This window comes from Anser brachyrhynchus (assembly GCF_964034855.1).
Source record: "Anser brachyrhynchus genome assembly, chromosome: 1".
In the NCBI taxonomy this organism is placed as follows: domain Eukaryota; kingdom Metazoa; phylum Chordata; class Aves; order Anseriformes; family Anatidae; genus Anser; species Anser brachyrhynchus.
In genome coordinates this window covers 129,771,124-129,785,800 of record NC_137694.1, presented here as the reverse complement: position 1 = coordinate 129,785,800, position 14,677 = coordinate 129,771,124, and the positions used below count along the sequence as shown (strand labels likewise).

At 49.2% G+C, this 14,677-nt stretch overlaps 1 protein-coding gene across 4 annotated transcripts; it reads right to left on the bottom strand.

Moving 5' to 3' along the window:
* Positions 1-1,011: 1,011 nt before the first annotated feature.
* RS1 (retinoschisin 1) lies at positions 1,012-14,265 on the bottom strand. 4 transcript variants are annotated; one of them, XM_080576445.1, is made up of 6 exons: positions 13,894-14,265; positions 7,860-7,885; positions 7,101-7,206; positions 2,181-2,322; positions 1,846-2,041; positions 1,012-1,613 (listed from the first exon to the last, which is right to left on the bottom strand). In XM_080576445.1, exons 1-6 carry the CDS (start codon positions 13,943-13,945, stop codon positions 1,461-1,463), a joined length of 675 nt encoding a protein of 224 aa, XP_080432571.1. In that variant the 5' UTR covers positions 13,946-14,265; the 3' UTR covers positions 1,012-1,460. The 4 variants fall into 4 exon arrangements, with proteins under 4 accessions (XP_080432571.1, XP_080432568.1, XP_080432569.1 ...); XM_080576442.1 differs by having other exon boundaries at positions 1,012-2,041; XM_080576443.1 differs by lacking the exon at positions 13,894-14,265 and having other exon boundaries at positions 1,012-2,041; positions 7,306-9,955.
* Positions 14,266-14,677: the final 412 nt, after the last annotated feature.

Genomic DNA, 14,677 nt, shown 5'->3' with positions numbered 1-14,677 from the left:
GAGGCATCTGTGCCCAAAATTAAAATGACATTGCTGTGCTAGGAAAAGTTCAACTTTATGAGGAAAATCTTTGCATTTGTGTAATTGTGTTTTGGCTGCTTCTATCATGCTTTAATAATGCCCTCAGTCGCACTCGTACTTCAATATGCTGTGTTTATGCAGAGGTGGAAGTCAAGTGCACTTCTAAAAGCGTTTTAGGACCACTTAATTAATTAAGGCTCTCAGCACCCCTCTTTTTAGATAAGAGGCAGAGGTTAAGTGAATTTCTGGAGGTCAATTAGGAAGCGAGTGGCATAGCTCGGATGAGAAGAGAAACGCCTGCTTTAGCAGGCACCATTTTGATGTTGCAGATAAAAGCCAGCAGCAGGTCCCTTCCCCGTCCAGGCTGAGAGGTGAAGTGCAGGCAAAGGACAGGGCGAGGCAGGACGCAAATGAGCTGTGAAATTCAGTGTGTGCCTGTTAGTTCCACCTTATTTATCGCCGTACATTTCAGTCTGGAAAAAGGGTCTGCTGTCCCGTTTGAAACTGGGAGGCTGGAAGAGTGATAGCACAGGCCTTTTCTACCTGCACAGTCTTTCCTTCCTCTGAGGCTTTATTATATCCTAATATAGGCTCAGTCATGTGGTGGCAAATATATTAGCATGGTGTCTTGGTATATAAGGGCATGTGCTTCTGCTGACCTTCCCCGCAGAGCTTGCCTGGACTGCTGTGCTGGCATTAATGGAGAGCCCCATGGATTTACTGATTTCTTATTAAGAAAACGTGCCCCTCAACCTATTTGTGGATAGGCAAAACTCATTTTGGGGGAGGACGGGGGGAGAAGCATGAGTGATATGGTGACACAATAATAATCATTTCAGCAGGTGGGGATTGGTCTTCCTACATTGCCACAGACTTCATACTATTGGTATAGTAGACGAGAAGTTTTCAGACTTGCCAGAACAGCCTAGTTTTCTGACAGTTATTATTTGGCTTTATGGGGGGGGGGGGGGGGGGGGGGGGAGGAGGAAATCATGACAGAAACATCCACCCTGTGAATGAATAAAATGTGATGAATTTCACAGACATCCAAAGGCTTTTCTGATCTCTTTGGTCGTATCTCTTTAGTTTTAGTCACATCTCATCTTTTGCCCCACACAGCAGCCATGCAGCTCTCTGCCCATAGAGATCAGAAGAGGTCACAAGAGGCAGATCACCTGCAATGAACCACTCCAATTTTGCTGGTGCGTGCCCCACAAAACAAACAAACAAACAAAAAAGCCTTCTACAGTAGGGTTTAGCTTTATCACCAGGCATGGCATAAAGCAATGCTTTATTCAAGAAAGCCCTTCCACTCGCAGGGCGGGCGTTTACACTGCAGGACCATCACTGCAGGACACATCAACAGCGAGATGGGGTGGCCGTACAGGCGGACACCTCCTCATTCCTGTCCCAGAGGACCACGCAGGGCTGGCGGGGCCTCAGCCGCACTTGCCCAGGCACTCGAGGAGCTCCATGCGGATGGCGATGCGCACGTGCCAGCCCAGCGGGATGAGGCGGATGTAGCGGGCCACGATGGGCGGCCGCAGCAGGTTCTGCACTGAGGACGACCGGTCTGAGTTGCCGTAGAAAACCTGGCAAGAGAGGCACGGGCAGGCGGGTCAGTGTGACGCTCACTGTCACCGTAGCAGGGGGATGGCCACAGGGCTGGAGCCCTGCATGCCATGGGGTAAGCCCCGAGCCCCATCCACCCTGCTTCTCCCACAGCCCCCCTGTCTTGAGGTGCTTTCCCCCAAGGCCCAACACTTTCATGCCACCAAGTGGCTCACCACCACTGCGAGTGGCCGACGTGCAAAGTCTACCCACCCGGTTGTTCCCGGTCTGGTCCTTGTAGTAAACCCAGTTGAGATTCTCGTCGGTGCGGTACTGCACGCTGTACTTGGTCATCCACTCGTCGGCGTCGCAACGCCCTTGCGTGAGGATCCCCGAGATCACCTTCACCTCCTTCAGGTCGATCTGCAGCCACTGCCCATTGTCCTGGTACTTGGAGAGCCAGGCACACCTGGGGGGACACCGCCGGCCCCGCTGCACCCTCCTCCATCACCCGGGCCACCCTGCCTGCCCCATGCTGCCTGGGGGCCGCCCCCCCCTGTGCCCACGAACGGGACCCCATGTGCACAGGGAGGTATTTTCAGACTCACCCGAAGCCTTGGCCATTGAGGCGGGCCTTGTTGGCTGTCCATGAGGAGTACCAGCCCGTGTACTGCTCGGGGTTGGAGCAGCTGATCTGGTCAGGGGTGACAGCGCCGGACTCAAAGCCCAGAGGCTTGTGGTAGGGGCACTCTGCAGAGCAAGGGAGAAAACATGCTACCATCAGGGACTGAGCTGCTCCGCCTCCTGGTTGTGTTTGCCTGGCTCTTTTGTCAACAACCTCTGTGGTTTCTTTGGACCCTCCCCTCTCTGGCCAGGATGGAGGGGATGCTCTTAAACCTGGACAACAACCCCTACGGAATTTTCTGCCCAGGGGACACAATGGCTTAATATCTCACTCCTCTTGCATGCAGTCATTAAACTGCCTAAGTCTGTACTGCTTGCAGCATTTTGGGGGGAAGGTTTTATTCAGATGTTGTGATCTCCCAATTTCCTTCTTCCTGCTAGCAGGCACAAGCAGATCCAGGATGGATCCATGGTCCTTGATCCTGCCTCCAGGCTATTCGCCTCTGCCTGGTCCTTTAGAAATGTCTGGCATGGCTTTTCTTGCTGAGCTTCAGCTCCTCCATTCATTGTCTTGATATACAGCTGTGCCTACACAGCAAAATTGCTGAGCCTGTTCCAATCATCCCTCCACAAGCATCCTCAGATCTCCTGCATTTTCTCTTATGGGGATTATCTTTGTATTTGGAGGTGGTCTGGCCTTATGGAAAATGTGCAGGTAGTTCGGTGTCAGTGAGGTGTAATGCCTGGCCCTGCGGAAGGCTCAGGGACCTCCTTGTGAGTTTTTGCCTTCAGATCTTCAGACTACCAAGCCCAGCTCCATAGGGGAGCAGGGACACACTCATTGCATGTGTGGTGCCCTCATGCCATATCAGCATGGCTCATTTCAAGGGAAATAAAAGAGCAAGTGAAGCTCTGTGCAGCTTTGCTCATGGGTGGGTCATTTTCAAGCCTTGGCCAGGTCTGACAGAGTGGTGTAATGCCTCTTGGTTACAAAATGAGCAGGGTGTCAGAGCACACCCAGGGCACAGTGTGACCACTGCCTCCTCCAGCCACTGCCCCTTGGTTGGCACAATGCCCAAGCATGCCAGCAGGACGGTCGAAGTCTCATCAGCAATTTCCACCAGGCCAGTATCTTGCATGTCAATATCTCATTAACATATTTTGTTCACTTGGTCCCTCATTAATGTATTTTCCCCCAAAAACCACACAGCTGCTGTCCCGCCTTCCTCCAGGCATGGAAACACCAAGTCCATTAACAACGGCCAGTACCAGCTGCTTGAAACCTCTGCACCCACAGCACACACTTCGCATTTATATGACATTAAAGAGACAATCAGAAGGAAACAGATTAGCTTTCACCTTTCTGAAGGGCTGAATGTGATGTGGTGGCAGGGGTAAAACCATGCTGTGGATTTATAGCCACCTGCCTTCTTGGGGACAGTTAATCATGCCCCCACCAGCTTTTCCACCACATTAAATGAAGTTCAGTAAATAGAAGTATAGAATCACAGGATGGTTTAGGTTGGAAGAGACCTTTAAAGATCATGTAGTTCAACCCCCCCATCATGCCCAAAGCCCCATCCAGCCTGGCCTTGAACACCTCCAGGGATGGGGCATCCACAGCTTCTCTGGGCAACCTGTGCCAGGGCCTCACCACCCTCTGAGTGAAGAATTTCTTCCTTATATCTAATCTAAACCTACCCTCTTTTAGTTTAAAGCCATTACTCCTTGTCCTATCGCTACACGCCCTGACAAAGAGTCCCTCCCCAGCTTTCCTGTAGCCCCCTTTAGGTGCTGTTAGGCTGCCATAAGGCCTCCCTGCAGCCTTCTCTTCTCCAGGACGAACAGCCCCAACTCCCTCAGCCTGTGCCCATAGGAGAGGTGCTCCAGCCCCTTGATCATCCTCGTGGCCTTCTTCTGGACCCATTCCAACAGGCCCATGTCCTTCTTTGTGCTGGGGGCCCTGGAACTGGTTAAGTTTTCTGTGTAAGAAACTGCTTGTAGAGAGCAGCTGAGGTGGCCCCACATGTTTACTACTTGGCAGGCTTATCTCAAAGGCAGCGTGGTTTTACTTTTAGCAACACTAATCCACAGATCACACAACCGCAATGCAATTAGCAGGTCACCTTCTGGCGCACAGTGCCATGCTGCACACAGAGACCCCCAAGCAGATGCTTGGTGCCCGCCCAGCCAAACCGGCTACACCACATAATGCCTTTATTGCTGACCTGAAGGAAACTCATCGAGTGGCTGTGAGGCCATGCAGAGAGAGCACTGCTACAACGCCAGCACAGCTGGTCTGTAAACCCACCCCAGACAGCATGGTCACAGGCAAGGAGTTGTGCAACATGCATTATCCAGGAAACAGACCTTCCTTATGCAAGGAGGAAGCCTTCTATTCAGCTACAAGATGATAATTTGTGAGAGCTGTCTCTCACACCCAACCTGGCCAGGAGGTCTGGAGCCACTCTTTTCACATACATGTCCCTTCCCTCAACTGAAGCTGGATCAAACAGAGCCAAATCTGCTGCCTACCCCTCCTTGGTGCAAGTGACAGCAGTGCACTACCATGCTTTTGCAAGGCTTTAGACTGAGAACTGCATGCCATTAAGGTAAAAAAAAAAACACTATTAAACAGCGAGAGTATGCAACGTAAGAACAGGCTGGCATCCCAGAAGTAAGCACTGGTAGGGAACCACCACGAGAAGGACTTCTGAATGGGTTATCCAGCGCCACCTGCAACTCAGCGTTTCCACAAGGCTTTGCAGTGCTTTGAATGTGTTGATGCTATCATTTACGCATGACACCAGGACTGCAGGAAGCAGGGGGATCCTATGTGGTTATCTGGAGTGTGTGGTAACCTGTATTTCTCCAAAATATTCTTACACAGCTCCATGCAAAGGGATATGGTTATACGTGTAGGATATGGAAGCGCAAGGGATGCCTTCTGAATGGAGCAAAACTCAGAAAAGGACAGAAGGGCCGCAGGTACCTACCCACCACTTGTGGGCTTCGTGAAGATGCAGTGACAAAGATGGTTGGCAAGATGGCTGCTCAATTCTGGCAGGAGGGATGGAGGGGAAAGGGGACACCACGCATGGTCAGGGGACAGCGTGGTGGAGGGTACGTGGCCCTGCACAAGGCCAACACAGAACCGCAGAATCATGGAATATCCTGAGTTGGAAGAGACCCACAAGGATCATCAAGTCCAACTCCTGGATCCCCACAGCACCACCCAAAAATCAGACCAGGTGTCTGAGAGCGCTGTCCAAACACTCCTTGAACTCCAGCAGGCTCGGTGCCATGACCACATCCCTGGTGCCTGACCACCCTCTGGGTGCAGAACCTTTCCCTAACACCCAGCCTGACCCTCCCCTGTCCCAGCCCCATGCCGTTCCCTCGGGTCCTGTCGCTGTCCCCAGGGAGCAGAGCTCAGCGCCTGCCCCTCCGCTCCCCTCGTGAGGGAGCTGCAGGCCGCCATGAGGCATCCCCTCAGCCTCCTCTGCTCTGGGCTGAGCAAACCAAGGGACCTCAGCCACTCCTCATACGTCTTGCCCTCTAGACCCTTCACCACCTTTGTTGCCCTCCTTTGTATGCTCTCTAATAGTTTTATGTCCTTTTCATACTGTGGCAGACAGAAAAATCTTGACAAAACTGAGGGATGGTGTGGAAAACCTGAAATGCTGACCCATGCCCAGGGCAGATGAATCCTCTCCTGGGAGTTTCTTTGGACAGGGAAGAAGCCTGCGGGCCATGCCCCAGCCGGCTGAGCCCTGAGCTTCTGTGGGAGTGGGATACATGGAGGAAGAGAGAGCTCAGGGGAAGCAGACGGCTGGGTGAGGACGGCTGGAAAGCCTCTGCGCTCATCCGCTGAGTCACGCCGCGGGTGGGAAGCCTTCACATCCAACACCAGCGTGGGATAGGAACACCTGTTTTTTTCCCCCTCTCATTTCTGCAAGCTCTGCCGGCGATGTCATCTCTTCCGTCTCTTGTAAATGCATGTTTTTATTTGCTTTCCAGCCCGTCTTGGCTCCACTCAGAGTGCTTCCAGGGTAACCCACCCACCCTCGTCTTCTGGCAGAGCAGCAAGGCCAGACACTGGCTGCCGGGGTGGCCGGTCCCCCCATCTCCCCTGGGGAACCAGGGGCAGCAAAACACACCTCCAGCCATTGCACGGCCTCCTGCAGGAGCTGGGAAGAGGTAGTTGCTTGTGGGCATAAGGCAGATACCTCTTTCGGTGGCACCTGGACAGAGCTGTGAATCCCTCTGGGCATCAATGTGACACAGGTGTAGACGGGAGGGTGGTTCTGTGGGTCACATGAGCTAAATCCAAAGACCAGTCTGGCACCAATAAAGCCTTTCTGGGGTAACACCTCAGAGAAAATGAGGAGCAGTTGTAGAGGAAAGAGCATGAACAGAAATCAAGGAAGTTGGGTCACTGAGGAGCTGGGCAGGAGCAGTCCGGAGAAAACTGAAACTTAATTACGGCCACCTATTGCTTAAAAAGATGTTGCAAAGAAAGGATAAACCATTTTCTTTGACCCCTGGGGAGAGAAGAAGAAGTCATAGGCCAAACTGCAGCATGAGGAAGTCAACCCACGTGGTACAAGAAGTTTCCTAAAGCAAATTCTGCACATCCATTAGCTTCCCTGGGCAGTCTGCTGGAGCACCAGTGCTGGGGGCTACAGGGACAGCAGGTACCCTCTCCAGGCCTGGGCTGCTGCTGCCCCTCCGCTGGCTCATGGTCACCCTGCACCTCCCATGGGCACAGCTCCACCAGCCCCACTGGCAGCTGGGTTTGGAGCAAGCACTGCTGTAACGTCCTCATTACAACACAAGGTGAAATGGAGGAAGCTGCTGAAGACCGTAACGCAACAATTGTTGAAAGAGGGATAGCCCATTACCTGGCATGCACTCTAAGCTGTTAGTCCTGCTGGACCACACCAAGTTAGGACCTCCTTGGCAATCGCATTTGCAAGCCTTGCTGTGCCACAGCTCCAGTCTCTCATCCTAAAGGGAAAGTAAAATAAATAAATAAATAAATAAATAAACAATCATCAACAATAATGACACAAAGCTAAAAACGAGTCCAGAAGCGAGTTTAGTCACCTGTGTGGTCACGTAGGGTGACATCCACAGGGAAATAAAAGGTGTCTGCAGCTAAATTTTGCAACCTACTTGGCTGCTGCTGAACCACAGTGTCACCGCAGACTTCAGGACCCCCAAACCATGCCACCGAGCGAGCGCCAGCAGCCAGCTCCCAGCTGGGTGCCCCCAAAAGGACCCTGCAAGAGTGGCAGTGGAAGGTTGTTGCAGAGGGAGCCAGAGGAGACCCTGGCACCATATACCTTCTGGGGGTCAGATTTTACTCCCTGATGCCAACAGCTGCTCTTAAATGCTGCCTGTGAAACTCGGGTGACCTTCATGGGTACAAACCCAGATTCACTCTTTTGTTGCGTGAAGAAGGCATAGGAAGAATTTCAAAATACAAAGATTTGAAAGTTGCCTCAGCTAAGGCGACCAGCACCCTCAACCTGCTAACAAACCCACGGCGGATGTGGTCCCACACCCACCCCGCGTTACTCCACCTGGCCCCTGGAGGTGCTGAGCACTTGCTGCTTCTCCTGCCACCTGTGGGAGCCGAGCCAGCCGTGAGGACTTACCTCGCCGGGGGAGAGGGCCAGCGCAGCTGGGGCAGGAGGCATGGAGGGAAGAAGAGAGAGAGTTCAGACATGAAGATGCTGCCCGCGAACATCAGGAAATGCAAGGAGTATTACTCCTGAACTGGGTACAAATAAAGGGAGAAAGGACTGATGAATCTAATGCCTCTCCCCAGTCTGATTGCCAGGGGAAAGCAAGAGGACATGGGTATCAGCATGGGCAGGAACAGGACACTCTGTATGCCCATGTCATTGCTACTTCCCAATGGGTTTTCCTTCTGATGGCTTTGATGTCTCCTCTTTCTGATCAGACATGCCTGAAACATCCTGAGGACAAATCCACGTTAGCTTCAGCCTCTGCTTTCCAGCTAATGTTGCTCCTATTCCTCCTTTCCATCTTCCTGCCCTAAAGTTTTTATTTCCCATTTTGCCTACAGAACTTGTGAGCTGATGAAGGGTGAAATCCCAGCCTGCAGCCACTGCCGGTCACTGGTGGCTTCGGAGGGGACACGACTTCCCTAGAGGTGGCTGTCATGAGAGCCCTCCCTCTGAACTGAGACGGAGGAAAACAAAATGTAAATAGGTCTTCCCAAGCAGTCTTACATGCAAGACTCCTTTTTGTTCTTTTTTTGGTTGGTTTCGTTTTTTTGAGGGGGAGAGGGGGGCGGGAGGTGCAGTGGCTGTAGAGGAAGAGCTGCTATTTTTGCAACACCTGACCTGTTTTATCATCTGCCCGTCCCTGAGCAATGGCTTTTTTTATACAAACCCTTTCCTTGCTGAAAGGGCTCTCCCACTTCCCCGTGAAGTCCAAAGCTGACTATTTTAATAGCATTTGGGCTGGCAGAATAGTGTCCAGACAGCTATGAAAATCATTTTTAGAAGCTCCTGTGACTGCTGATACTTCATCAATACAAGTCAGATGTCAGCCCTCACATTTCCAATACCCACAATGAACTTCCAAGCCACTAAGAACCAAGCTATGGAGCAGGTAAAATCTTGCATACAGAAACCATGAGAATACAGCAATCTCCAAACAGAGGTTTTGTGAATAGGAAAAGAGGATCTTTTTATCAAATGAATTAGGCTCTGAATTATTCACTGAAATCTAGTTATGATTTATTCATTCACACACTGTTACTTTGCTGAGCCTAGGAAGGTCCAACTAATGCTGGTAATTTACATCTTGCATTTATACAGCAAGTTTCGTCTCAAAAGATTCACAAATGCTGTGCAATTATAATCAACTGAAATATAAACTGTATACAACGCTCTGTTTGTTACTGAAATGCAACGGCTCCTAGGGTTTGATAGTGAGCTCGAATGTATCAAGAGCCTGAAAGAAGAGCTTATAAAGGAACAAAATGGTAAAGAAATACATAAAAACATTTTTAAATACAGAGATGGCTGCCTTTGCTTCAGTTTCCCAGGACCGTTAAGCAGACCTCCAAACGTCCCACCTGGGCAGCGTGGCCTGAGAGCCCTTGGTGTTGGGAGAGGAAAGCAAAGGGAGCGATGCCCTTGCCTGCAGTTGGCTGGAAAAAGTAGTAATTGATATATTGGTGTGTTTACAGCTCTGATGGGCCCTGTCCTACAAAGGAAATGAAGAGGAAAGCTAGCTGCCAATAGTCTAAAAATGTGATGGCCAGCGTGCTTTTTTAGTGAGCGTGTTTGCCTTCAAGGAAGGTTACAAAGATAATTGGTAATTGTAGGTCAGACAGAACGAATTGCTGCAATTCGTGGAAGAGTCTAAGTCCTGCACGGCCGCCGCAGGCTGTTGTTTTAAAAGCACAGGATTGAAAAAAAAAAAAAAAAAAAGAAAAAGAAAGAAAGAAAGAAACATTAAAAAGGAAAGAGACCTATTTACAGCCCCTGAAGTGCCCCAAGACATTTGGCAAACCATCAGTTCAGTGAAATAAAACATTATTTCTGCGCGTTCATGAGAGAGAGGGAGATACAGCTTGCCCCTTTCCTGTCCCTCCATCCCACGTGCCGTGAGACACATCCAACACACGGCTGGCCACAAATGCTGCCTCACAGCACAGCACGTGGGGGCTGGCGCTCAGGTAAGCACCTGTGCATGGATTTGGGTGCCCATCCTGGTGGACAGGATGTCTTTCCTCAGCTTCTCCCCTTCTCTCCTCTTTCTAGCAGTGCGATGTCTGGTTTAAGCCCAGACTGCAGTGCTCTTCAGGGCAGGATCCCGGTGATGGCTCAATGACCACCACAGGAGTTTCCCAAGTGAGGTTTGTGTGAGCCCTGCAATTTGCAAAGGCCAAGGTGCTTGTCTGAACACCGGGGGTCATTGTGTGGCTGCAAACAACGAGCAGGGATTCACATCAAGTCCAGAATGGGCAGGCAGGAGCGCAACAGGCTGCCATGCTATGAAGCACTGTCATTTTAGTGACAGGAACAGAAAAGTGCAGGTCTCGGAAAATCTCTGGTCATGGAGAATGTGACTAAACACAAGATAGAAAGGAGGAAGGTAAGTGTGGCCAGAAGTAACACGGGTAAAGGCTGAGCGCATCTCAAGAAGGTCACTGCTGGGAAATCGCGTTGAACATCCTGACCATATTGCCACGACAGCAAGCGGTCCTTCCTAGAGTGGCTAGAATTAATGGCAAATGTACAAGGATCAGGAAGCACGTTGTAACATAAAATGGAGAATTAAAATAAAGCATAGAGCAAACATCGGTCACTCGATTTACCGGAGTAAGTCGGTAAGTTGCCTGCTCATTGCAGGCACAGTATGTGGAAAATGTTAATGAGTTTATTGACTTGACAATTTAGGTGGCCTAGCTCTTCATCTGGAAAATAACGTTACCTCTTGTTTGTGCAAGCAGCATCTCCACTGAACAGGGCTCAGAGAGATGAGCAAAACCACTTTCTCCCTGCTTCTCCTAGTGGAGAGCACAGCCTGCACGGTGCAGCACGTTCCCTGCGTGGCTGCTCCTGCGCAGCTGCTCAGCTCCTTCCCTCCTGCATGCGTGGGACATTGTACAGGGGGAAGGAAAGCATTTTAAAACATGGAGAGATGTGACTGTGGCCCCAGAAAAGCTGTCTCGGGAATAAAAGAGGAGAATGGAAAGAATAGCACTGGCTTTATCACGTTTCTGGAAAGGTGCTGCTCTCTCTTGAGCACTACAACACAGAGCCTCAGCAAGCAGTTAGGTAATGCAACACAGAGGGCCAAGAGCAAAGAGCACCTTTATCTCCAAAGAGTGGGAAACCTCCTCCTAAGGGGGCAAATGCAGCCAGGAAAGGGCCGTGATGAGCCCTTGGTGGGGGCACCCTTTTCACCAGTACTGCACCTTTCCGCCTGCAAAGCAGCCACGAAGCTGCACAGCATTTTGCACCCAAAGGGTCCCAAGCCCTCCGAAAAAGGAGGCGAGTTATCTTCATCTGCAGGCAGGAGCCACCCTGGAGTCTTCAGATCTGCCTCCAGCGCAAGATTTGGGGTGCCACACAGGCATCACGAAAGCAGGGCGCTCATCCAGGGGTTCCCACATGCTCAGCCTGCTTCCCCTGGCTGCTGCTCAGCGCTAGAGCCAGCGACCGCAGGCAAGAGGCACCGCAGCGCCAGCACCGCTGCAGAGGGGAGAGGGGCTCATCCGTCACGCTCAGCTCCTCCCTCGTGCTTTAATACTGTTACCTTTTTCCTCATGTATTTTGTTGCTCTGGTTTTTTTTCCTGTTTTCACTTGTATTTAATTTTCTTTATTTAAATGGTGTTTTAATTTGGTTTCCATTTTTGTTCATTTGTATCATGTTTCATTTAATATGTTCTGGTATTTCTCTCAAAGTTATAAAAACCTTATATAAATAAGGACGAGTATACCTATTTAATTCATAGTCATTTCACTTTTACACCTGCTGTCTCCACAGTGTTTCTACAAATCTTTTATGTTGTGAAAATATTTGGAAAAAAAAAAATCAGAAAAAAAAAATCAACCTTTTCCCCTCTTCTTCTTTCAAGCAGGGCAATTATCTTTTTTCCAAAGTGTTCCTTTGAAAATTTTTGGCCTTTTCTGATCTTATTGACGTGTTTGTTCCTTCTCACTTGGCTATGCAGAGCATCGCCTGCATAGCAATTTTAGTAATTTTGCTGGATGTATCAGCTGTGCCAAAGGGTGGCACTAAAGATGTTATTTAGTGCGATCCGAAGGCGGGTTTGGGCTTTTGGTTTTTGGTTTTGATTTTCCAAAGCTGTGAAAAATATAAAGGGGTGAAAAAAAAAAATGCACCCTTTCTAACTATTGAGATGTGCCTATTCCCCGACGTGTGATGAGCTGGGAGGGAGCGACGTGGCACCAGCACGTCACATTCAACATGCCCCAACTGTGTTCGTGTTACCCCCGACTTGGGGTGCTACAGATGGGGCTGGCGGCTTCTGGGGTGCTGGTGCAGGATCCTCCTGCTGCTGCTGCTGCTGCTGCTGCTTCAGAAGGGTCCCCAGCACGTGGGAGCCCAGCCAAAGCGCGGGGGCCGGGGTGCTCCTCTAAGCCGCTGGCTCTGCTGGAGAAAATCGCTAAGGAGCTTATAGTGGCATCGGGGCAGGTGGCTCGGGGCTGACCCCCCAGCACCTTCTCCATAGTGAGAGAGGAGGGGGCCAGAGGGGGGGCCTGGGCAAAGGGTCGCTGCCCACCGATCACGTGGAAGGGGCTGCTTGGGCCGTGGAGCACAGGAAAATATGAAAACAACACAGTAGATTAAAAAAAGCAGTAAACTAGGGAGGAAAAAATAAATACCAAAATAGTGACGCCTGGAAAGTGATCCTGCAAGTGATTTTTCACTGCAGGCTCTCTGAAAATATCCTGATGTGTGGGTGTCTATTAAAAGCAAGCTGTGCCTGGGCTTCAGAGCAAGGTACAAGCTCGTTCCAAGGGCTAATTGCAGTAATGCCGCCCATCGGGAAAAAGTGCTGGAGTCTGGGTAACAACCCCCTTCCAAGAAGCTCAGGCACCAGTAACATTTCTATGTGAAATGAAGGACAGCTGAGAAATCTGGTACGAGGGCAGTGAACAACTATTGGCTAGAAGATGAAAAGGAAGACCCGTTAATTGGAGCAGGCTACATCTGAGCATACCAGGATGAAATGGAGGTACGGCTACTTGAGGAACGCTTTCCTGCCCGTTGCATTTGGTAGACCAAAATAAGTGATGGAAATAGAGGAGGACTTTAAAAATCTGTCCCACACTGACACATCATATTCCAGCTACATGTTAATGTTTGTAGATACTGCATAGCACCCAGCGAGAGCAACCTCATCCTTAAGGCGTTCAGAGCTTTCCTGTCAGCTTTGAATAAGTCAGAAGTTCAAACACAATACAAAAATGATCTCCTCATTCCAAATTTGGGTTAATTAAAACGGAAGGAGACCATCACCCTGAAATTTCTGTCTTCTAGCTCCCACTTAATTGCTATCATCGCTACTTTTCTGAAAAGTAACTTTAAGAAAGCCCCAAGACTGATAAACACTTTTCCCATTTACTTTTTAACTTCTGATTGCTTTTTATTCTTAAAGAGCCTTTGAAATTCTTTTCCAGGACAAAATACCTGAAAGAGCCTTTAAGAAAAAGCAGATCTCTATCAGCAATGTCTTGCTGCTAAAGAAAATGATCGGGTTTTGATTAATCAAGAGTTTTGATTAATGAAGGACCAGTCTTTCATATTCTACTGTACCTCATTTTTCAAATCAGCATTATTATTTACTCACTGGCTCAGCTGCACTACAATTTTCTGTGCAAATTCATATTTTGACAAATTACATGGCAATTTTTTTACTCTGCAATTACTTTGTAAGACAGAGTTGTACTACTGAATATTCATAGAGCTGTAAGAACGCTGCTCACTCATGTACATAAATTACACATCTCCTCCACAATTTTTCCTTTCTCTGAATTATTATTATGCTTCCATGAGAGTGCAGAGAGGAGCTCACTCCGTACCCCACAGCCCCCAGCAGCACAAAGAGGAGTGGATGAAACAAGGAATACAAAGAGGGACATCAGAAAGCACCTCTCGGGAGGCAAAGTGCATACCTTTGTACCAGAAAAGAAGAGACAGCAGGACGCTTCCCATCTTGAGCTCCATCTTTTCCTTCCTCTTTCAGGAATAGCTGCTTAGCTGGCTGCTCAGCTTTCTGGGAAGGCATGAGATTAACTTAAGCATTGCCTAAGCACCTTACGCTCCTCCATTCTCAGGATTTTATCAAGTAGCATCAAGCCAACCACACAATTATTACTGTCAAGCTGCATCCTAGAGGATGTGCCATGGGTAAAAGGTAAAAAGTACTGAGGTACTGGCACTGTGAGTGTGAATCCAGCTGTGTATTTAGACATCTCCACATAAACAAGGATATGCCTACCTAGAAACCATATATACCCCCCATACAAACGCAGAGGATGTGTCTAATGCTTATAAAATATAGTCTATTATATGTAGTGAATATTGTCTATTTTGTGCAATATGCATTAACTATCTTCCACGCCAACTATTTACCTCTACACCATCGATGCCTGTCCTAATAATTGCTGCGTGTAGGAATCTGCCCTGGCCTTACTGCTCTTTCAGTCACCTAATTGCGAGGGGCTGAAAACTACAATTACTAGATCAAACAGAAATAGCACACTTTGGTTGTTTACTTGCAGAGATGTGAAAATCTGAAATAAAAAAACTAAACTTCCCTTTGCTAACAGTTCTACCTATCGTATTCTCTCGTTACTTGGTGCTGTCAACCCAGCACCAAAAACAGTTATAAATTTGGTTTAGAAGTGACTGAAAGACTCAAGGCTACCACAGCTTGCTAGCGATTCCAGCAGATCT

Coding starts and splice junctions, on each gene's coding strand:
- RS1 (XM_080576442.1), bottom strand. CDS start 13,945: ATGGAGCTCAAGATGGGAAGCGTCCTGCTGTCTCTTCTTTTCTGGTAC. Junction 7,886..13,893: donor TCTTCTTTTCTGGTACAAAG/GTATGCACTTTG, acceptor CTCCTGCCCCAG/CTGCGCTGGCCCTCTCCCCC. Junction 2,042..2,180: donor CTCAATGGCCAAGGCTTCGG/GTGAGTCTGAAA, acceptor GTGTCCCCCCAG/GTGTGCCTGGCTCTCCAAGT.